This window comes from Argiope bruennichi, chromosome 11 (genome assembly GCF_947563725.1).
Source record: "Argiope bruennichi chromosome 11, qqArgBrue1.1, whole genome shotgun sequence".
Taxonomy (NCBI): domain Eukaryota; kingdom Metazoa; phylum Arthropoda; class Arachnida; order Araneae; family Araneidae; genus Argiope; species Argiope bruennichi.
This window is the reverse complement of record NC_079161.1, coordinates 81,980,846-82,004,760: the sequence shown is the minus strand read 5'-3', so window position 1 is coordinate 82,004,760 and position 23,915 is coordinate 81,980,846. Positions and strand designations below refer to the sequence as shown.

General features: G+C 28.5%; 1 protein-coding gene across 1 annotated transcript; it reads left to right on the top strand.

The window, feature by feature from the left end:
- Nucleotides 1-1,052: 1,052 nt before the first annotated feature.
- LOC129956711 (ornithine decarboxylase antizyme 2-like) lies at nucleotides 1,053-6,226 on the top strand. Its single transcript, XM_056068644.1, has 5 exons — nucleotides 1,053-1,162; nucleotides 3,320-3,470; nucleotides 4,209-4,369; nucleotides 4,464-4,549; nucleotides 5,505-6,226. Exons 1-5 carry the CDS (start codon nucleotides 1,053-1,055, stop codon nucleotides 5,621-5,623), a joined length of 627 nt encoding a protein of 208 aa, XP_055924619.1. The 3' UTR covers nucleotides 5,624-6,226.
- Nucleotides 6,227-23,915: the final 17,689 nt, after the last annotated feature.

The window sequence follows — 23,915 nt, the reverse complement described above, 5'->3', positions numbered from 1 at the left end:
AACTAAATTAAAGCAAACTAAACATTTTTCTATTAAAATTAGTTACGGCATTTAAGTTATCAAATCTCAAAACCATTTAACCGTCCTTCATTATTGCAAAGTATAGATGCTGAATTAATTGTTTTTTTATTATTTTTAAGATATTTAATAAGAATGTTTTCTACGAAAAAAATAAATTTAAATATGCAATTATATGTTCATTCTTTATATATTAAAATCCAATTATTGGTTTTTTTTCTATGGGTCCATGTTTCTACGTGAATTAATTTTTTTCAAAAAAAGTTTTAATGAAGCAAAATCGTTTGCTTAAAAAAAAGCAAGTTTAATATAAAATCAAACTTGCTTTTAAATTAATTTGAAAGTAATTAGATGAAAAATCAAATAATTAATTTTGAAAAACAAATGTTTTTAATATTTAATTTATACCTTCATTAATTAATAATTTTGCTATAACTTTAATATCGCTGGTTAACTTTATCTTAATGCTGATAATTGATGAAGATAAAATTATTTCAATATTGTTTCGTGTTCCATTTATAACTTGATTTTTGGGCATATAAATTAAAAAGTACATTTTGAGAATTTAAACTTTTATTTTTCGTGTCGAAAAAATTTTTTCTACGATAAATACGAAATTAATATGAATTAATTATCATTTTTTTAATTATTTAAAATTAGATAAATTATTTTTATAGAAATATTTTAATTACTAAGTTATGATTCGAATTAAAATTCAAATCTAATTTTTTTTCTTTTAAAATTTAGCAATTTTTGTCTTCTATTCCTTTCGCCGAAATGTTTACAAGTTCTCTTTTTACCGTTCTTCAAAAAAAATTATTGTTTACTCATGCAATGTATACGTAGCGCATCTCAATGAGTATATTTACTTTTATTATTTCCTTTTCTGCGATCAATTTTTGGCTTAGCTCAGTTTTACAGGCAGTATAATTCTTCACATAGATGGCACTGCTATCAGTTGACGTCAATGGTAGAATGTTTATAAATATCTGATCCCTGCAAAATTTTTACAAGTTGGTCGAGTATCAATCGTGATGAGTGTTAGACTTGAGTCTCCTGTGAATCCTTGTAGTAAAGAAAGTATTAATCAAATTTTTGACAATATGCCTGCTATTACTAGTTATCCTTTAAGTAATGCCGTCAGGTAAGGAACATTCTGATAAAATTTTAAACTTTTGTATTTAATTTAAAATTAATTTCCGTGTGCAGCGCACAGGACTACGTGCGCAGTGAATGTTGTGCAACTATTTTTTGTGAATAGATTATCTATTTTTATAGAAGATGTTGCAGTTTGTATTTAACATATAAGTTAGTTTGCATTATTAATTCGTTTTAAATACATTTGTATATGGCGAAACCAACTTGTATGTGGAAAGTGAATATGGATTGAAATGAAGGTCTTGTGACGTCATTGTTCAATGACCGACTTTCCTAATGTAGTGGTAGTATTTAAATAAAAATAAAAAATGGATATTCTAAGTAGGCTTAGTGATAGTGTGAAATTCCGTCTAATTTTATTAAAATTGAATTATTTTATTGCAATTGCATTTTGAGGGGAAGGAAGTTAGTTGAAATGCAAACTATTTTCTTATCCTGCAGACTATAAAAGGAAGTGCAAAGGTTATGTTGCTTTAGAAATGGGAGGTGCTTCCAGAAACTTCCGTTTGGTTTTAATTATTAATTAAAAACTGCGGTTTGGGTTTCAGACGTTTTGCGTGGAATTTTGTCTGGTCAAGACGAAAGAAAGGGGATGTTGGTCAAGAGTTTTAATTAATTTGCAAACATAAGTTTTGTAATTCATTACGAAAAGTGCGATTTATTTTTATTTATGAAGATAATTAAGTAATTGGCAGATTCTTGCCTCACCAGTTTTAAATTTCAAATAAATTTTGCTTGTAAACAGACTTTTTTTTTTTTGTATCAGGGCAATATAATTCTTGAATATTGGCATTGGAAATTTTTTCAAATATATTTAATATACTTGAAAAAAAAGTTAAAATTTTGTTTACTTTAATAATAAACAAAAAAAGCGCTAGTTAAAAGAAATGCACTAATTAAAAGAAATTCAAAGGAAATATATGCGCATTGTTACAAATTGCATTGAATAGTAAAAATTATAAGGGATTATTTTTTTCACTGCAGTTAATATTGCGTGGAAAATTCAACATTGCCATGAGGCTAGCATAATTTAATAACGGCCTGAAATATCATTGAGTAGTTTAATGTACAAATTCGCTACCATTTTAATATTTCCAATCACTTGTTAAAACATTTGAGACCACATAGGCTAATAATTCCAATATATTAGCCGAATGTAATTGTATAGAATATTTGTAGAATTCAAGGTCAATTTTAAAATTACCTGTAAATATTCTTGGAGTGGATGTAGCATAAAAAGAAATGGTTATAATATGTTAACATGTCCTTACTATAATTACTTCTTTATTGAATTTTAATTCTATTATAAATCAGTCGAGTATCTGCTGTTTGTTGTATTGGTACTCAGACATTTTTAATTGCAGAAAATTCAAATGGAGGCCAATTGTATAATCCATTCCTTTAGAATTTGTTATCTATACAAAGGTTATATAATTTCGGTTCCTAATTTAAATCTAGTTTATGTGCAGTTATTTCTGCTCTGCTATTATGAAATAATCTTTGCAATGATAAAGAGTAAAATGAATGTCGGAATTTTTATATATATAATATATATATAAAGCTTTGAACTCTAATTTTTATACTGACTTTACATATTCATAATTATACATAAATTCACTTTTAGTTTGTATCAAACTTGCTATAACTTTTTTTTACAGAAATAAATTTTAACTGTTAATTTTAAATACGAATTAAGATGCTCGAATTTTCAAGCATTTGCAATTTTCAGAACTTGCTTAGATCACGTGAAGTAGTTATGTCAAGGGATGTAAATGATCCAATTTCAAATATATATGTTCATAAAAATAATTGTACAGTTCTCAAATTAGAAACAAGACTTAGTAATAACTTTTAAGAAACCTTTTAAGAAATCGGTTCTGATTCTTCTTTTTTGTACCAAGTAAAGGTTTTTAAAGTATCTGTTAAATATTCCTAGTCTTTATATAATATCAGTGTGAGATTATAGTTCAATTTTTTATGTATAAATAAATTCATTGTACAGTTTGAAACATGCAATAATAATATAGTTTATGTAATTAAGGCTTATTTAAGATTTCATTCTTTTTGTAAAATTATCCTTGTATGTACTTCTATATTCATATAAACAAATATTATATAATTATGTTAATCTCTTTTCAGTATGAAGCCCCAACAGTACTCAATATCCATTGGTACAGGGTCTCTGTGGTGTTCCTGATGTACCCCATGCCGCCAACGTGTTGCTATTAAATGCAGAGGGCAGCGGTGTGGGGAAATTTAAAGAGCCCCCTGTGACTGGAACAGTCTCAGTGAAGGTATGAATATCTTTATTTTAAATTAGTTGTAAATTTTCTTGAATTGTTTTCAATATAATAATTATAATCTAATTTTAAAAATGTAATGCTTTTGAATTTTACTGTTTAATATATTTTAACTTAAAAGACTGGAGTAATGCATAGTTTTTCTTTTTTAAAATTTTAATAACCATGTTACTTATCTATAATTTTTAATTCCAAATCTAAAGATTTGTATTCTCTTCACTTTTTGAAAAAGGTAATAAAGTGTATATAATCAAGTTCAGTGTATATAATCATAAGTTTAAAGTTATCAAAATTTTCCGTGGAACTGGTTAAAGCGTGATATTAAAATATTTTAAGTATTTTTAAAAATTTTTAATTATTTGAATGGATGTTTTGGCATTACTTTACAATTCTTTTATTTTCTGCTACTGTTATTATAGGATATAATATCTAAAAATGAAAGTAATAAGCAAATAAACAATAATTTTGGCTTTGATATAGAATTTTTAAATCCTTTATAGATATATATTTAATTTTGATAATGTAATAAATGGTACTGATTTTGTAAAATCCTTTATATAGGAATAAGCTATCTGTTATTATATTAGTATTATAAATATGAATTCCAAGTTTGTTGCAATCTTAAATATAAAATATGAAGATCATAATTTATAAGATTAATAATTTATACCATTTAAAATTAAACAGATAAAATATTTCTAAAAAGAATTAAATCTATTTTGTATCTTCTAGTGGGATGAAGTGACAAAAGATTCATTGGATGGAGCAGTTGTATTAACTTTCAACTTCCATCTTACGGATTCAAAAGTATCAGTATGGAACTCTGTGCTGTGGAAGCGACGCTTGTACATCCAGGTGCCAGAAGGTGGAATGTGTGATGGGTCTAAAGAATCGTAAGTATATTTGCCAATTGCTGATTGGTTAAACAGATTTTTTAATAATTGTACTGACTTCTGAAATTAACACATTGTTTGTTTTCTTCTACAGATTTTTAACTCTTCTTGAATTTGCTGAAGATGAATTACAGTGTTCACATGTTATTGTATGCTTTAATAAGAACAGACCTGATAAAGGTAAGATTTAGACAATATCAACGATACCTCTTTTATGTATAGTCTGCGAAGTATTCTTCCCCTGATCTTTTAAACTTTAATAGTTGAATAGAACTTTCACCTTATTTTAAATATAGAAGGGAGAGATTTGCTCTTTTAGTACAATCTTGAATCAATGGATTAAAATTTATTTTCTTAATGCAAAAGATATTGTGATCTACTACCCTGCTTATGTATTAAAATCTTTATTAATTGGTTTTAATAGTTATAAAGTAATCAGAAATCTTCCGATATTTCTAATAAAGAATAATTTCAAGATCTATGTCAATTAAATACGTCAAGATTTTGGAATTAGTTCTGTTAACTTAAATATAGATTATTATTTGTATTTTAAAAATACTAGAATAAACCTGGTATTTACTTATGAATTATCTAGTAATATTTTCCCTTGGAGCCAGTTCAAAATTCTTGAATTGCCTTTCCATGTTAGTACAAATGATGGTAAATATCTGTTTAAAAGAAATGAATGTATGTTAATTTAAATATTGTCTCAAGTTGTATATTCTTGACAATATCTTATTGTTTATTCTATTTCAGATGCTTAGTCATATGAATATCTATTTAGTTTGTTCTTTATAATAGACATACAATTTCTTTAAAATTGGAAAGAGAAAAGTATAATTATTAAAAATTTTACTTTGAAATATTTAGAATACAAAATTAAAGTAGCTTTTAAATAGAATGTATTTAAAAAAACATCCATTTCAGTATTTAGAAAAAATTAGGATTATTATGCAGGATAATAAATCTCTGGTTTACATCTTAATTGAAAATCTTCAATCAGTTTTATAAAATTCCAGTTTTTTTATACAAGTTTTCCAAATAATAAAAATGATGCACAAGTTTTATTTCTTATGTTTTGATTTAAAGTATTTTAAGTCGTATGAAATTAAATCGTTCTTTTTCTTTTCTCTAGCTGCATTGATCAGAACCTTCATGTTCCTTGGCTTTTCCATGCTAGCACCAGGCCACAAGCTTGCTCCTAGTAATGCAAGTGAAGATACCTTGTGCATGATCTACATCATTGAAGATTAAGCAGTCACTTTGTTTCCATTTCACTGGAATGTTTGAATGTCATCTGTCGTGACTCTACTCGAACTTTAAAAACCTCTTAACTAGGGGGCTCTTGAATTTTCCCATACTTAACTTTCCAAACAACTTTGGCTTCTTCATTTTTCTTTCTTCAATCTCTGCATTGTTGGCGGCTTCATTTCAACAGTAAAGAATTGGAACTATTTCTATAAAAACTTATTCCTGCAAATTTTATTTTTGTAATTGACGCAGCCTTTAAGATCAAATCGATTTAAACTTTTAAATGAATTTCATTTTTAAGCTTTATTGTTTTGGGACCAAGTATTGTTCTCTTTATATTCTGTTTACTTTTGAACAAGCCCCTGTTCTTTGGAGAATTGCGTTCTGTATTTGTAGTTAAACATGTTTGTGTATTTTTTTTTCCTTGTAGGTTTTAATCTTAACTATTGTAGTATTGTTGTTCATTCCAAGTTTTGCAAGTTTGTCATGTCACTTACGCTTTGCCTAGTTTTGTTTGTGTTGTGGTAGTTGGGTGTAATTTTTCTACCCATTTTATCTGTACTTATTTGGAAAAACACTTGTGTAATAAAGGAATTCGAATAAATATTTATGTCTATTTTTTAAAATGAGTGAATGTGTTATTATAAAGCCAATGAATCACAAGCTAAAAAAAGTGTAAGCACTTGTACTGAAAATCTATTAATTAATCAAGTAACAAAATATATTTGAAAATTGATTTTTTCTTTTTAATTCATACTTTTTAAAAATGACTCGTCAGTAATTTAAAAATCTTTAAATTTAGTAACTAATACATAGTTTAATTACAATGAAATTTTGTTGTAGAAATAAAGTTAATGAAACCAAGACTTTCAGAAATGTTTCAATTTGAGAATTGAAAGTGTAGGGCCTAAATCTTGGAACATTATTTTGCATGGATTCAAGAATAGAAATAACCTTTTAATGCATAAATGCTTTAATATATACAGAATTGCTTTTGAAATTGTATAAATGCATCGATTATGATGCAGTATTCAAAAAGTTTAAAAGAGGAAAGAGCTCTCATTTTAAACCAAGAAAAATCTTGAAATTGTAAACTTTTTATGTTTGCTAGTTCTTGATGGGTGTGGATGCCTTACTTAAGAGAATTCTTATCAGAGCTCAGCTATGCTATTGGGAACCAATTGCCATTTTATGGATTTCAAGTTCATTCAATTGGTTAACTTTGCAAAATTGTATCAAGCTAATAAATGTATGAAGAATTAAAACCAAAGTTGTGAGGCAGGAAAGAAGAGGGTGGTTGAAATTTGTATTGAGCTAAAAGAGCTGTATTTCAAAACATAACCTTAAGTATATTTATATACTTGCTATTTATCATAGCTGCATCTTATTATCTTATTTTTTTTATTATTATTATTATTATTTTTTTTTTGCTTTGCAGCTAAATTTTCTTAATCCTTTAAATGGATCATAGACAAGAAGAAAAACATACTTGGAAATGAACAAATGCATTTTCTAATCTGTTTAATATGTTAGTTATTTTTTGACTATCAATGGTATTCTTAGAATCCTGACTAACAGCCAATCTTCCCAATACATCATACGACTGAATAAACGGTTTAAATTATCGTCCAGATTTTGAGATGAAAGATTCTGCAGCAGAGAAAGTTTAAGTACATTATTCTACTTGGATAAACACAAAATATAAGAGAGTAGCACCTAATAAGCATATATGTACATGATCTAAAAATCAACAAACGTATTTTTGTATAAAGCAGCGAATTGAATAAGAAAGAATTAGATGACTCGGGAAAATTGCCCTCAGTTTGTGATATTTAGTGATGGAAGAAAAAAGATGTATATGTTGAAATGAAAAATTTTCGGTTAAGATACTTCCAGTATTTATAATTAATCTATGCTAATTTTGGAATTTAAAAATGTTATCTTTCTTTCTCCCTTAAATTAATTCTATATTTTATACAACATAAAATTCTTTTTGGGAGAACTTATTATTATGTGCAAAATGTTTGCACTAATAAATGGCTGGCAAACATTTTTCTTAAATATGAAAGCCTGAAGATTAAAAATACGAAAAGATATTATAAAAAAAGTATCAAAATAGATTTTTTGATACATTGTGTCAATGGCAGATTGTATCATCTCTTTCTCTCTCTCTCTCTCTATATATATATATACTGGCTTCCAAGATTATGCATCTGCTATTTTCCGTTTTTAAATGAATACCTGTTTCAACCTTAATGTTTACAAGCAAAAGAATATATATATAAAATATTGTGTTCGACTAGGAAACAAAATATGAGGAATTTAATCAGCATAATTTTTGTATCTAAGTAACAAATTCCCACACTAATAAATGAGTGCGCACTTTAAAATTGTTCGAAGAAATTATTTAATATTTTGTTCTTTTAAATTGTGAATGAACATCAAACTAAAAGTGCCATGGAGCTATCAGAAGTTTCATTGGATGTGTTTATTCATTCCATTTGCAAAATTATTTTTGCTTTTAAAATCGTGTTTAATTTCTCTCATCTGACACATTTTTCCAATGATGTTGAAATTTCGAGACAAACTTCGTAATTTTGTTTTAAATTTGTATTACAACTGTAACTTAATCACATGCAACACACACACACACACACACACACATATATATATATATATATATATATATATATATATATATATGCATGGTGTCCCTGAATTCATGGGCCAAACGTTAAAGGTAGGTAAAATACGTTTTTTTTTTTTTTTTTTTTTTTTTTTTGTATAGCTATATAAGATCGGAGCTGAAAAGTATAGGTGGAAGACAAGATATGCAAAGAAATGAAAAAAAAAAAAAAAAAAAAAAAAGCTCTTTATCTATATGCTATTTTTAGAGCAGACGATATATTACACAAGTTTAGTGACGTAGCCTTAAATAAAGATAAATTTTTGGGAAGAAATATATTGAATAACTGTGGAGGTTTATCTAATTTACATTACCAAATCGTTTGCAAAATTTTTTATTGAGTAACATTACGCGAGCTTCAAACGATTCTTTGCTATTATAGAATACTTTTGCGTGATCGATCGATTTACTTTCTCTGAGAAAGCAGACATATATTTTTTGTACAAGGCTGCGAATTGTAACGAAGAGAGTCGTTCAGGTTGTACCATGAATGTTTTCCCAATAGGACAAAACCGGATCACAATATTTTTCCAGGTCATGTTTTTCAACTAAACTGTAATCTTTGCGAAAGTGGTTCATTTCATGTGATGAAATCGGATGTGGTCTGTTCGGTCCTACAGTGTGGTGAATAGCATATAAGCCAGTAACAGCGCTTCTACCCGAGCAGCTGTTTTGGTAAAATGGTTTAGTTACTGGACTCTAACCAAAGGTTCCAGGTTCAATCCTTCGCGCAATTCATACCGCCTCAACAGCATTTCTTTTTCTTTCTTTTTTTCCCCCGCCAACACTTCATTTCCGACTCCACATTGCTATAAAAAAAGCTTTTTTATATGTGTTTTACTTTCACTTTAAGTGAAGACCCATGAATTCAGAGACACTCTCTATATATATGTGTGTGCTTTGGTGTGGTGATTAAAATATGGAATATCTGGTTTCTTAAAAAAAAAGGATTGTTTAATATATCCAAATATTTTATTTTATTAATGTTTCCATCTAAGAAATAATAATAAAATTAAAAATAAGTTTTGTACACCTTTTGTAGATTGACCGCTCCAGAATCCAATTCATTGCCTTATGGCGGATTTTTCGCTGGGCAATATCTATGGCCACTTGTCTGATAAGGCCATAAAACACAATTTAAAAAATTACTGTTAGTTTAGCTGTTAAAAAAAACCGAAAAAAAAATATGAAATCTACTAATTATAAACCATATAAAGACAGTACTAATACTTAGTCAAGTATAATGGCCAAGTTCTTATTTGTTTCATTGTGGTTAATATTTCTAAATACCGATCAACTTGAATAATATTGGGTACAAAAGTGAAAGTTAAGCAATCATGAGTCATAAAGAAATAAGTATATATAATGATAATTCTTTATCCAGTTTGAATATTAACTTATTTTTCTAATTTTATCTTAAATTAACCCATGTTACTTTATTCTAAAATGTTCTCTTATTTCCTGATCCAAATCCCACTTTTTTATTTAATTATTTTTAATACGAGCTCTAGAAAGTTGATGGTTATTGCAATTTCTCACGTTTCGAGTGAAGAGATAAAAGTCCCTAACACCTATGTTTTCTTTCAAAGATACCTAAGATTCCCTTTCCTTGTAAAGGAAATCCCTAAAAAAAATCTCTTAGTAAAATTACTTTCACCTTGCTTTTGTGTCGCCATGTAGTAGGACGCGTCTCATCATCATCGATCTTCCTCGTGTACAAAATATGCTACCCATGGTGAAATAAATTGAAATTTATCGCCAAAAAACTTCTTCTTTTAAACCACATATCTATAAAATTGTGTTTAAATATACTTATTTTTAATTAATCCTCTCCCCAAAATTTTTGGTATATTATCTAATAAAAGTTTTATCTTAAGAAACACCTTGCATGACATTGGCGTACAATAGTTACGAAATATTAGCCTTTGGCGTGAATTTAGCATTTTTACTGAATTTATCATATCATCCTTGGCGAGTTATTTAACGATTAATCCCTAGCCTGCTTTTAATAGTATCCGAAAATCGAATTTATGTTTTAAACGTGTTTTTCTCAACCAATTAAAATAAAAATTTGACACTACACTTGTAGTCACAAAATCACATCCCAAATTTGATTACATTTTATATTTATATATATTTATATGTAATATTTTTATATAATTATATTTTAGTCAATGCAACTTTAAGTTATCGCATTTTACATGTTTCTGTAAGTACAGACCGACAAATGATAAATCTTTTGTTGGATTTGACTTTAAAGTCTGATAATTGACTACACAATAAATGTTAAATCTGTGTTTCGAATCTTATCTTATCTCTGTTTGCTTTATAGTTATCGTGTTAACTTATTTCCGGACAGACAGACTTCCTCTGACAGATTTTACTCAAACTTCGATAGAAACTGCAAACTAGGTGTAAAGATCGTATACCAAATTCCAACCGTCTAGCACAAACCATTTTTGAGTTATCTTTGTCACAGACAGACGGATGGACATTTTCGAACTCAGAGTTGTCTGAAGCATGGAGATTCGTCAAAATCTCGAGTTCGAATTTTTTGACGATTACTGTACTTTCACTGTACTACGCATACGAGAAAGTAAAAAATGTTACTGTATCAAAAAACTAACATAAAACAAATAATAAAAATATTAAAAAAATTATTAAATGTGAAATTAAATTCACCACGAAGAGGAAACTCATAAATGTAAATCCACCACTGCATTGTCTGATTATGAGATGTCATTTTGAATCAGAGGCGCAGAAATAGGCTTCAGTTAAGAATAAAATGGATAATCATTCCTAAGTGTCTATTTAATTTCGTCACTGATAATATGCGGCAGTTTCGGAATCCTCGTCATTTCAAAAAATACAGCTATATGGCCATTCAAGGACACATTTTGAAATATTCTTCGAATAGTTCTTGCAAAAAGACATTTTCCTAATGTTGCAGTAATTTTTTTAACTTTCATCATTGGATGTGTTGCCACATCTCAAATGATTTTATTTCCTTAATAGAATAGATAATTCCTCTTTTTGATCTATTATCATTTTTATTTTCGAATAATATTTTAATGCATTTTCTCTGATTAAGTTGAATATTATTTATAAATTCACCTGGATACTTATATTGTAGAGACATTTTAATGATTAAATCCGAATCACCCTATTTCTTGAGATTTCCAGAGAAAATGGGTTTATAGCTAATTTTGATAAATAAAATTTTATTTTCTTTTGAAAATCAACAATAAGCATCCTAATTCAGCAATATTGCTGTTATGTATCTGTAATATTGCTTTCCTGTAATGTTTCTGTCTTCCTTTTCTTTTTTTTTTTAAAATCATCTCTGGAAAGAAAGATTTTCAGACTTTCTTAATGAATGCCGGGTCAGTGATCTTTGAGCTTGGTGATAAAAATGAAAGTTCTGGAAAATACAAGAAGCATGGCAATATATCTGTCAGGAGCTGAAAACCATAGACTCTTAAAAAAAAATTCTATATCCTGTCACAGAAAGGATATAAACTGAGGACCGGTGGATAGAGTACATAAAACCTCCTATTTCTCTCCGCTTTATTTTGAAAATGTTAAGCAAAAATGTCGCTGATCACTTTTCCGAACTTCAGTATCACTGGAGGTACATTTCCAATGCCCAACTACTGTTAACACATCTTAAGCCATTAATCGCTTCTATGACATTTTGCCTCAAAATAATTGCCTAATAAAAATCGAACGAGTGCTCTAGCTGTGTACATTTATAAGAGTAAATAGAGTATAATAGGTTTTGAGAACCACTCTATGTCAGTTACATTGTGGAATCATTGCCAGAAAAAAAAAGAATCTTTTCTTTTCCGCTATTGAAATCATTTTGTCATGGACACTGAGTGTTATTTCCGTCTCAAACTTCAAGGCGGAAGTTTTGCAAACGAAGGCTGGTTTATGACCTTTCCTTCTAGTATTGACGTTCCTTGGAAAGATAACCGATTTGTGTGTTTAAATTTCCGTTATAAAATGTTAAAGCTTCGAGCGCATTCTTTACAATAACAACTTGTAAATCTTTATTTTTATTAATAATAAAGATGAATGCGTGTGTGTGTTGACGTTTTATAGGTCAGATTATTTGACCAACACCTATCAAACTTGGCACATGTATACTTTAAAAAAATAAAAATGTGTACATTGAAGCAATTTAAAAAAAATGTTTAAAATTTTGATAATTAAAAATAATAAGCAAAATTTCAGTGTTTTAAAGGAAAAACTTTCGAAAATATAATTTTTACATCAAAATAATTTTATGCAAAAATAATTTTCACGTCATCCTAAAAATTTTAAAAATATATTTTCAACGATATTTATTTGGTCTATACTTTATATTATTATTTTGGTCTATACTTTAAAAAAATTGTTTTTAATCAATTTTACAAAAAAATATTTTTAATATATTTTAAACAATATTCTTCATAGTTGAAGTGAAACGCAGACATTTTTCAATGCTATTGCTGAACTTTCATCCTTGATTTTTTTCCCTTCTTTATTGTTGATGATCAAGATAGGAAAAATTAGGCCCATTTTCCCATGTTGAGTAGGTCTCAGTATAAGGCATGCTTTTGACAAAATTTTATGAAAAATTGTTGGCTTTCATTTAAGGCTTAATTTCAGAACCAAGCAGTGGTGAAATATTGCTTGAAGTGACTCTGTTTTTAAATATTTCTACCCTTTTCTAAGATATAATTGTATATATTAAGGTATGTGCCGAAAATTAGAGAAATTCATAGCACATTGAACAGAATGGTATAAGGCTTATTCAATATAAATTAGTTATATGATTTTATATGCCTATCATAATTTGATAAGTGATTGGATGATTTTTGGCGAATAATTTTCCATGTACTAAGAAATCATTACGACCAAGATACAAAAAAAATATTTGATTTAAAATTTTTAAGAACCGTTATTTTCAGCTAATCAACGATCGCCAAAGGCGGCTAGTATTGCAATAAAGTGAATTTGTATTCTCGAACTTAATCAGTGATTAGATTAAATGTCGCAGCACTCCACATTTAATGTATTAATAGATCTATGATGTTCAATTTCTAAGCCAATGAAGTCACATACGAAAATTTTCCCAGAATTCGGCGAATTTCCAAATAGGCCTAGATCACTCAATTTGAGTTGTAAATTGATTCATAGACGGCAATAAAATTTATGACGCAATACGCGCAACAGTGTTTCCGCATTTTAGCAAAAAAATAAGGCATTTATGTCAAAGAGTTTTATCAATCATTTATCTTATCACCACGACTGATAACTCTCTTGCTGTCCGAATGCGAAATGAACGATCAATATGTAAAACTGTTTTATCATGGAGGGAGCAATAAAAATTGCTGCATTACTTACAAAAAATGTTGCATGTAGGAGATATTATTCTTCAAAATGTCATTTCGGCACTTTTTTTGTAAGAATGATATCCTTGCTAATGCATGTAGATTTGTAAATATTTCGCTCTTACATTTGACTATTATTTATACATTAGCCTCCTTTCGCGACCAGCTGGGATTATTGGACGCTAAAATCTGTATTTAATTATTCTCTTAATGGCTTTCTTAGCACAACGTATTTTTAAATTTCAAATTTAAGTAAATATGTAATATGTATGATTTTAAACGAATCATACTGTTTAGTTCATTATGATATGCAAATTGCTAATTTTCTTTTATCTAACCTAAAATGTGAGCTTTAATCAATCATCTCTTACCAAAACTTTCTTCACTCTCTCTAATAAACTTGTCATTGGCTTAAAATAGTTACAAAAAAAATAACTTTTGACCTGAATTTAACATTTTTACTGAATCTGACGTGTCATCCTTGGCGAGTTTTTTGGCGATTAATCATGATTTTACTAATATTTCAGACTAAATATCCGATTTTTTAAAAAAATTTCTGAGCGTGTGAGTTAAAAAGGAAATCTTTCAGATAAGAAGGAAGAAAGATTTTTTTTTTTAAAAAAAAGCCTTCTGATTCGTTCTTAAGTTTGGTAGATTTATCCTCAAAGAGATGATGTTCTAAAAAGTAAAAATAAAATAAAATAAAAAATTAGAAAGTTCTGGACATAGTAGGTCACATGCCTAACATGTCATGTTCTTACATAATACTTACAGTCTCTTTAAATTAATGGTCCGAGTGTGAAAAAGTTACGGAAGTTCTTTGAAAAAAATATAAAAGAGAAATCGTGAGAATGCTGACTTGAAGTTGCATCACTCAAGCATGTGTCATCATTGAGCCGAAATAAAGAGGAAAATACTGGCGAAAAACGCAATTTTCTTTATTAACTAAACCTGTTTTATTTTTAATTCATTTGCGGAAATTCTTCATATAAAAAATATTGAATGTATTTTGGTTTATAACTAAAAAAAGGAAATGACAAAGAAAAGTAGAACAAAATAGATGAAATGATATTCTTGTATAACTTTTAAGATTTGGTATGAAAATATTTACTTGAAATTGTATCACACAGCGTATGATATGTTATCATTGAACTTTACCAATAAGAAGAAGAAAAATTCTTTGGGAATGAAATATAATTTAATTTTAGTTCAACCATAAAAGTTATAAAATATATTGAGTTTTATTTTGGTTTATAATTTAAAAAATATATAATTTTTAAACAAAAAAGAAACAAAACTAGCGGAAATGGCCAAACGATCCCCCCCCCCTATATTTCTAAAATATATTAATAATTAAATAATTAAATGAAGTTATATCACTCATCGCGCAATATGTATCACTGAACTATAAAAAATACCTATGTAAAGGGGAAAAAATATTTTTCTTTTGGAATAAAATCCAATTTAATTTTAATTCAGCCATAAAACTTCTTATAAAAAGTATTGAGTTTTATTTTGATGTATGGTTAAAAATTGAAATGCCATTTTTAAAGATAAACAATAAAGCAAAACAGGCGGATATTGCCAAACGATTTTTTCTTATACTTTTAAAATATGGCATCATAATAATTACTTGAAGTTGTATCACTCAGCGTCCGATATATTATAATTGAACTTTAACTATTAACCATGTACAGGAAAAAAAAGTAATTCCTTTGGAAATGAAATTTAATTTAATTCTAATTCAGCCATAAAACTTCTTCTTATAAAATATACTGGGTTTTATTTTTGTTTATAATTAAAAATAGAAAAATATCATTGTTAAACAAAAAACGAACAAAACTAGCGGAAATGACCAAACGACTTTCTTTGTATACTTTTAAAATACAGCTTAAGAATAATTAAATGCAGTTAATCACTCATTGCGTGATTTATTATAATTTAACTATAACCGATAACTATGTAAAGGAAAAAAATTAACATTCGTTAAGAATTAAGAATTAAATCCTTAATTTAATTTTAATTCAACCATGAAACTTCTGATAAAAAATACCAAGTTTTAATTTGATTTATGATTTAAAAAATGAAATGTCACTTTTAAACATAAATCAAAACGGGCTGAAACTGTCAAATGATTTTTTAATCTACTTCTAAAATATGGTATGAGAATAATTACTTGCAATTGTATCACTCAGTTCATTATATGCTAATATTAAACTATAACTAGTAGCACAGAAAGGGGAAAAAAAGAAGGGGAAATATTAATTTTCTTTAAGAATTAAATTCAATTTAATTTTAATTCAACCTTAAAATATCTTATTAAATATTGTGTCTTATTTTGATTTATTATTAAAACTTGAAATGCCATTTTAAAACAGAAATAATGCAAAATAGGCGGAAATTGCCAAACGATTTTTTCGTGTACTTTTAAAATATGGCATGAGAATAATTTCTACATTTGTATCATTGAACTATAACTAGTTGAACAGTAAAGGGAAAAAAAGTAATTTATTTTGGGAATTAAATCCAACTTTATTTTAAATCATCCACAAATCTTAAAAAAGGTATTTTATTCTAGTATGTAAATAAAAAGGTAATTTCTTGCGCATTTAACTTTTCGCGCTCTTTTGAATAATCATGATAGCATGTACAAGGTGAATACATACATTCCATTGAAGAATTTAATCAGAGGGTTGTTAGAGATTCACAGTAGTGGTGTCAAGACCTTAAGCTAAATTTCGTTCTCTTTGTTCTTTGCATTTTTGTGTTTTTTGTTTTCACAAAAAGGGGGGGAGGAGTGTAACAGAATGAAGAATAAAAATGAATCTATACAGACAAAATAATTAAGTTGTTATGCATTTATGTTTAGCTTGACTTGTTTCATGATTATGTATTTATTGTTAGAGTGTTGGAATCTTGGATTTTTATTTATTTTCTGTCGCTATTTATTGTTTTAAAATTTTTAGATCTTAATTACTAATTAATCTCCTAATTTAATATAATCTGGAGTCCATGCCACCAGACAATAAATTACTTTAAAAAGTGATTTCACTATTCAGTGATTAATCTATCTCTATTAATAATAAAGAAGAATGTGCATATGTCTGTATGTGTGTTGGCTTTTTACAGAATGACAGATTTTGACCTAAAGGCCCCAAACTTGGCACATACAGTGGCTCAAAAAATTGAGAGTGCACCTTACTTTTACTTGATAAATCCGACTTCCAATATAAATAACACATAACCAGGAAGTGCAACCATGTTTTTATTTTTACCCATAACAAATGGTTTAATTTAGAGTAAAAATAAAGAAAAATCAACGTAAAATTTCTAAATTGAAAAGTTTCAGAAGCATTTTAAATAAACATAGGCAAAATTTTGTCTCAAAAAATTGAGAATACAACAATGAAATTTTTGCAATATCACGCATAGAAACAAAGTGTCGCTATTAAATTGCATGCCTTTTGGCTCTTATATGGCCTCTAAACGTCATGGTACAGATTCAACCAATTTTTAAGGGTATTTGATGATATTTTACCCCATTCTTCTCGCACCACTTGTTTTAAATGGGTTTTGTTTCTAATTTAGTGTTTTTGAGCCACTTTTTCGAGTATGGCCCAAGAATATTCAATGACATTGATGTCAGATTACTGTTGCGGTGTGTGTAACTGTTTACAATGAAAAATACACCATATTTTGAAGTTACGTAAATTCTGTTTGGTATTGTTGTCCTGCTGAAAAATGGAATTTCCATCTAAACCCAAATTTTTAACACTTTTCTTTAGATTGCTGTGATCTTATGGGTCATGTGACTGATTTCTATTTGAAATTCTTACGAACAAAATATATGAAAGACTATTAAAAAAGTACGAATTTAATAACTGTGACATTTTTTAGTTTAAAAATTATTTGTTGACGGAATTATGGACATGAAGTTATGTCTAAGAGATTTAATTGAAATGAAATAAATCAATATCCGCGCCTAAACATCTGTTCGCCAAAGATGGTAAGTAATAAATAATAAAATGGAAGAAAATAATTGATATAAAAATTTATAGGCAATTAAGTAGAACAGATTAAGCCTAAAATAGAATTATTAAATTTTAATATTAAGAAGTTTTGGATTTGATTTGCCTGCCTTCATATTATTTTTTAAAAATTTCTCTCCATTATGGCAACGATACACACACGCACAAAAAAATGTAATTAATTCGTCAGAGAATGAATATTTATAAACACAGCAGTTAAAACAATGAATGCATTGTAGTAAAATTTTGTTTAAAATATTTTTTAATTTTATTAAAATTGAAGAAAAAAATTACGAAAATATAATTAGTATTTTCGCCAAAGCTAATTGCCTTTCTAACTCTTGCATGGAAGGAACAATCTTCCCATTTCTTTTAACATTATATTAGGACATTCTAAGAATTTCTTTCTCATCGGTCTATGGATGGCCTAATCTGGCTTATGCAAACATGCAGACTTATCTATTAGCCGTCTGTGTCATCGGTTTCAAGTCGTCCCAGAGCTCTTTTTCAGTACGTTTCATTTGTGCCACAATCTTTTAAGACTTTCATCCACAGCGTTAAACATGGATAGCGAAAGGCGACATTTATGGCATTCAAGAGGCTTGTCACTGGAGACGAAACTTGGATTTTATATGAAAATGTGCATAGAAACGCACTTGGTGTAAGGGCAAGAGACTTTCAATTGTCGCAAAGCCGGGACTACAACCCAAAGAAAGTTCTTTTGTCCATTGGGCGTAATTTTCTACGAACTGCTTCATCAAGGTGAAATAATAAATTCTACGAAATACCGTCATCAACTGGATCAATTGATAGCTACCATAGCACAAAAAATGGTCAGAATTAATGAACCGACGAGGCATTGTTTTTCATCACGACAACGCGAGACCGCGTATTGCATTAGTCGTAAGAGAAAAGCTTTTACAGTTTTTTTGGGATGTTTTACCGCGTCCTGCATACTCTCCAGATCTCGCTCCATCTGATTATTACTTCTTTCTGTCCTTAAAAAGTTCTCTTCGCAATAAGCCTTTAAATCCATCAGCGAAATAAAAGCGCGCCTCGAGGATTATTTCTTGTCCAAAACGCAACAATTTTGGAAAGAAGGTATAATGAGGGTTCCTGAAAGATGGAAGAAGGTAACAGAGCAAAACAGTTTTCTTAAACAGCAAATATTGTGTATTCATTTCATATAAGAAATACGAAAGAAACTTATGGGACACCCTAATATTAAAACAATCACTGATTTCAGGAAAAATAATATATAATAATAATAAAATTTACAGTAAACTAAAGATATATTAACAACAACATTCATTTCCACAGCGATCAAATCGACTTCCATCTAATGTTGACGATGTTCCATTTAACTTAGATGCCCTGAAAATAGCGAAACAAGCACTCACCTAACCGGACAAATTTTTGTCGAGACAGCTATTTAGGACCTCTGGATCAAAAAGACATCGCAGACGGATGGATTTAAAACTATTATTAGTCTAGTCTTAGAATAAATAAATTTGTAAAAAATACAGATTTCAGCAATTATAAATATTAGTATTTATACCTTGGCAAGAATGATTAGTCTGTTTGTATGTTTCTGCCGTTTCGTTATATTCATTTCTTAGAACAATATTTATAAACATCGGGCGTTTATTTAGATAATGATGAGTGCAAATACTAGAATTAAAACATTACTAAAAATTATCTGAAATAAATCATTAACAAAAAGTTAAAAAAATTGCTGAAATGTGAAATTAAATTCATTGATTTAGTAAAAAATGTGTCTCATATTCTGCGCTTTCTGGGGCAGCAAAATACCTAATCTAGCATTGTTGCCAATAACTAGTTCTCCTTAGTTTAATAAAACCAACATTTTCAATTCTATGGTTTTTAGTTATTGTAGAAATAGATGGCTGTTAAAACAAAAACAAAACAAACAAACAAAAAAAGAAGAAAAAAAAGCGAAACTGTTAAAACGAAATGATTGAATAACGGGATGTACTATTCTGCCTATACTAAAAATAAAAATTTATGACCACTTTTGATTCCCTGTCTCTTACCAGCGAATAAAAGTACAACAGAATATAATTTAGAAGAAATAACTCCATGGTTGAGCCATTAACAGGAAACTATTGGCGGCTCCGTGAGTTCAGTCTTGAAGAAACTGGTCCGTAAGAAGAGATTTATGAGGAATAAATGTCTCCCCGAAGGACTTTATTCCCACGACGCACTGCATCATTGATGGGGGAACTTCAAACGCAAATCAGTTATCTTAGAGGGGTATCTTATCTTTCTGATTAATGCTTTTCCTAGACGCAGTTCAGTGTCTCTTAAACTGGAGTTTGTGGACCTTAGCGAACCATAATGTTTTAATATAAAATTTTTGTTATATATCGATGGCAAAAATCACAAAAAAAAAAAAAAAATATTTTTCGTTAACTTTTTTTTTCTTCTTACAGCATTGCTATCTTTTCTATAATATGAAAGAGATACTGCCATTATAAATTAACTTATCGTCAATTTACATATTTCAGTTATCAATAATCGTTATATATCGAAGGTAAAATCACAAAAGTAATTTTTTCTTTTTACTAATTATTTATTATTATTATTTTCACAGCATTTGGGTTTTTTTTTTTTTTTTTTTTTTTTTTTTTTTTATAATATGAAGGAGAAACTGCCATTATAAATGAACTTATCGTCAATTTACATCTTTTAGATGTTAGTTATCGTTATATATCGAAGGCAAGATCACGTAAATATTTTTCTTTTTACTTAACATTTATTATTTTTTCACAGCTTTTACTTTTTTTTATACTATGAAAGTCGATACTGCCATTATAAATTAAAGAAAAGTTAATTTATAGCATTTAACTATCAGTTTTCCTTATATAACGAAGGCAAAATCATATAAATAATATTTTTCGTTTTATTCGTTTTTTATTATTTTTTCACGGAATTTGCTTACTTTCCTATAGTATGAAGGAGTTATTGCCATTATAAAATAAATTATTTATTATTTTTTCACAGCATTTGCCTTTTTTTCCCTGTACTACGAAGGAGTTATTACCATTATAAAATAACTTATTCGTTATTTTTTCAAGGCATTTGTTTTCTTTCCTATTTTATGAAGCAATCATTGCCATTATAAATTAATTTACATCTTTTGGGTATCAGTTTTCATTATATACTGAAGGCAATATCATATAAATAATACTTTTTATTTTTATTATTATTTTTTTCATGGCATTTGCTTTCTTTTCTGTACTACGAAGAAGTTATTGCCATTATAAAATAACATAATTAATTTACATCCTTTAGTTATCAGCTTTCATTGTGTATCTGAGCAAAATCACAAAAATAATATTTTTCTTTTAATTTGTTTTTTAGAATTTTTTTTCACGGCATTTGCTTTTTTTCTATGCTCTGAAATAAATGCTGCAGTTAGAAATTAACACATCATTAAATTACATCTTCTAGTTATCAATTTAAAAGAAAAAAAAATCAATTGTTGCGCTAGATTTTAATTTGCATGGCTACTATAAACTTGTACTTCCTGTTCTAAATTGGTTACAAATCTAAATGGATAAAATATGTATTGAAATCAATAAGGATAAAGTGACTTTTGGAAAAAGAAAGCTCGTTTTGTTCTTTAAATTGCAAATAAAAATTAAAATTAAAAAAAAAAACGACCGAAAGAAAAATTAGTCGAATTCTATTCTTTTTCTATAGTAACCGTTATTTTTAAAATTTATTCATAAACTTTAAAAATCATTTAACTTTGAATCTTTTGCAGAAACAGGCTAAGATTAAACCCATTATTCCATCTTATCTTCATATATTTGTTTGTTGGCAATATATTAAAGATCTTTATATATAGAAAATATCATTTCATTTTTCGTTGGGAATATATTAAAAATCATTATAATTGTGCAAAATAATTAAGAGCCAATTTCTGCGTCGCTCGGAGCAACTCCGTTAATAATTTTAAGAACAAAAGTTTTACATTTTTAATAAAAAAAGGAATTAGAATAGAAAAGCATGAAGTGTTCTTGCCTGTGAAGAAACTTATGTTTTTATTTTAAACAGTGAATCAATCAACTTATAGTCCCCATCATTTGTTTAAGGTAGGGCCATTGTATTTGTCCTAGAAAGTAGGACGGTAATACTATTGGTGAGCCTGTGATGCAATACAAGGTTTCTTATCTACTAGACCATAGGTTCCCAAAGTGGTCCAGGTGAACCCCCAGGGGTCCATAGGAGACCACACGGGGGTCCACGTAGACGTGAAAAGAAAACAGGGGTTCACAAGTTGTAAGTGGGGGTCCATGAAAAATTTTCTGGTTTTCATAATAAAGAACAAAAATTTTGGCTTGGATTTATCTATCAAAGCTTATCGAGATTTTACTCACTTTTCGGATCAGTGATAGAGTGTCTGGAAACTAAAGCACCAGATTTAAAAGAAAATCTGATCAAATATAAAGCAGACATTGCGTACGTAACAGATTTGTTCATAAAATTCAATGACACTAACTTGCAGTTACAAGGGGACAGCCTTAATTTAATAAAAACAAAGGGTGTAATTTCGGCTTTTCTTGGTAAATTGAAATTAATGAAGCAAAATATTAGTCGGCGCGAATTCTCCCAGTTTCCGCACTTGTCACAGATAGAATGTCTTGATGAGGATATTCAGACATACGCTCAACATTTAAATACCCTGCATGATGACTTCAAAAATAGATTTGAAGATATTCTGACGATGGAAATACCACCATGGATCATAACCCCATTTGATGAAACGGAAGAAGCGAATGTGGTATTACAAGAGGAGCTACTTGAGCTCAGCACCAACGAGGAACTGAAGGTGAAATTTAAAAAAAGGCTATCAAACATTTTGGCTGCAGGCAGAAATCCCCGAAAAATATCCTGGCCTGTGGGAAATTGCGAGAAAATTTTTGATAGCGTTTCCCTCGTCATATCTTGTCGAAAGAAGTTTCAGTGCCGTTACCAACCTGTTAATAATAATAATAATAATAATAATAATAAAAGAGCAGATTGAACATCTCAGAACGGAAAGATTTGAGATTACTTCTTACAAAACTGAAGCCAAATATTGATAATTTGCTGTCAATTCATCAAGTACATCTGTCTCATTAAAAGTATGTATATTTTTTATTGTTGATTTACATTTCAGAGTTCATTGTTGATTTTTTTGTCAATTGTTGATTGTTTGTAATAATAAATGTTTATAATTTTGTATAACCACAAGTATTATTTTAATAAATAGGACGCAAGAATATGTGCTACTTTTTTCTTCTTCTTAACACCCTTCAATTTAGGGGGATATTTTTTAGGAGTTTTGGGGAATACAGTAGAAATGTGGCAGCAGGGGGTCTACCGAAAATAGTAAAACTTTGAAAGTGGTCCACGAGAAAAAAAAGTTTGGGAACCTCTGTACTAGACGAAGTCGACTGAGGTGACCTCATGGCAGTATCTCGACTTTGGCGCTGGAAAAGTGCAGGTTCCAAACTTTATTCTACTGGAAAGTATACATATGCAAGGGCCTAATGCACGTGAAATCTGCCAGGGGACTAATATCCTTTGACGTATAAATTCCTTGTAACTTCACTTTTACTTTACCATATATGAAGTATAGAAAAAATATTCGTAAAAAAAATTTGAACTCGACATTTTGAGGAATTTACACGTTTTGCACATCCCCAAGTTCGAAAATACATTTTTGGAAAAGGTCTGTTTATCTGTCTGTCTGTTCTATCTGTAACAAAGATGAATAAAAAACGCTTTGTGTAGATAGTTGAAATTTGGCATACATCAAATTTTTAAATTTCCATCAAATATTGAGCAAAATCTGTTTAGTGGATTTCTATCTATCTAGTTGTCAGAAAATACTTTCACACGGCAACTACAAAACGAAAAGAACTATATAAATAAAATTTGGCACACAGATTTAACATTTATAGCATAGAGATCTATCAAATTTTGAACCAAATCTAATTGCAGGTTGAATGCCTGTCGGTCTGTTCTTTCAAAAACATGTCAACGCAATAACTGAAAAATTCAATTACTTAAATATATCAAATTTGGTATGAGATTTTGTGATTACAAGTGCAGTATAGTGCCAAATTTTTGTTTCAATCGGTTGGAAAAATGAGTCTAAAACACAAATTCGATTTTCGGATACTATTAAT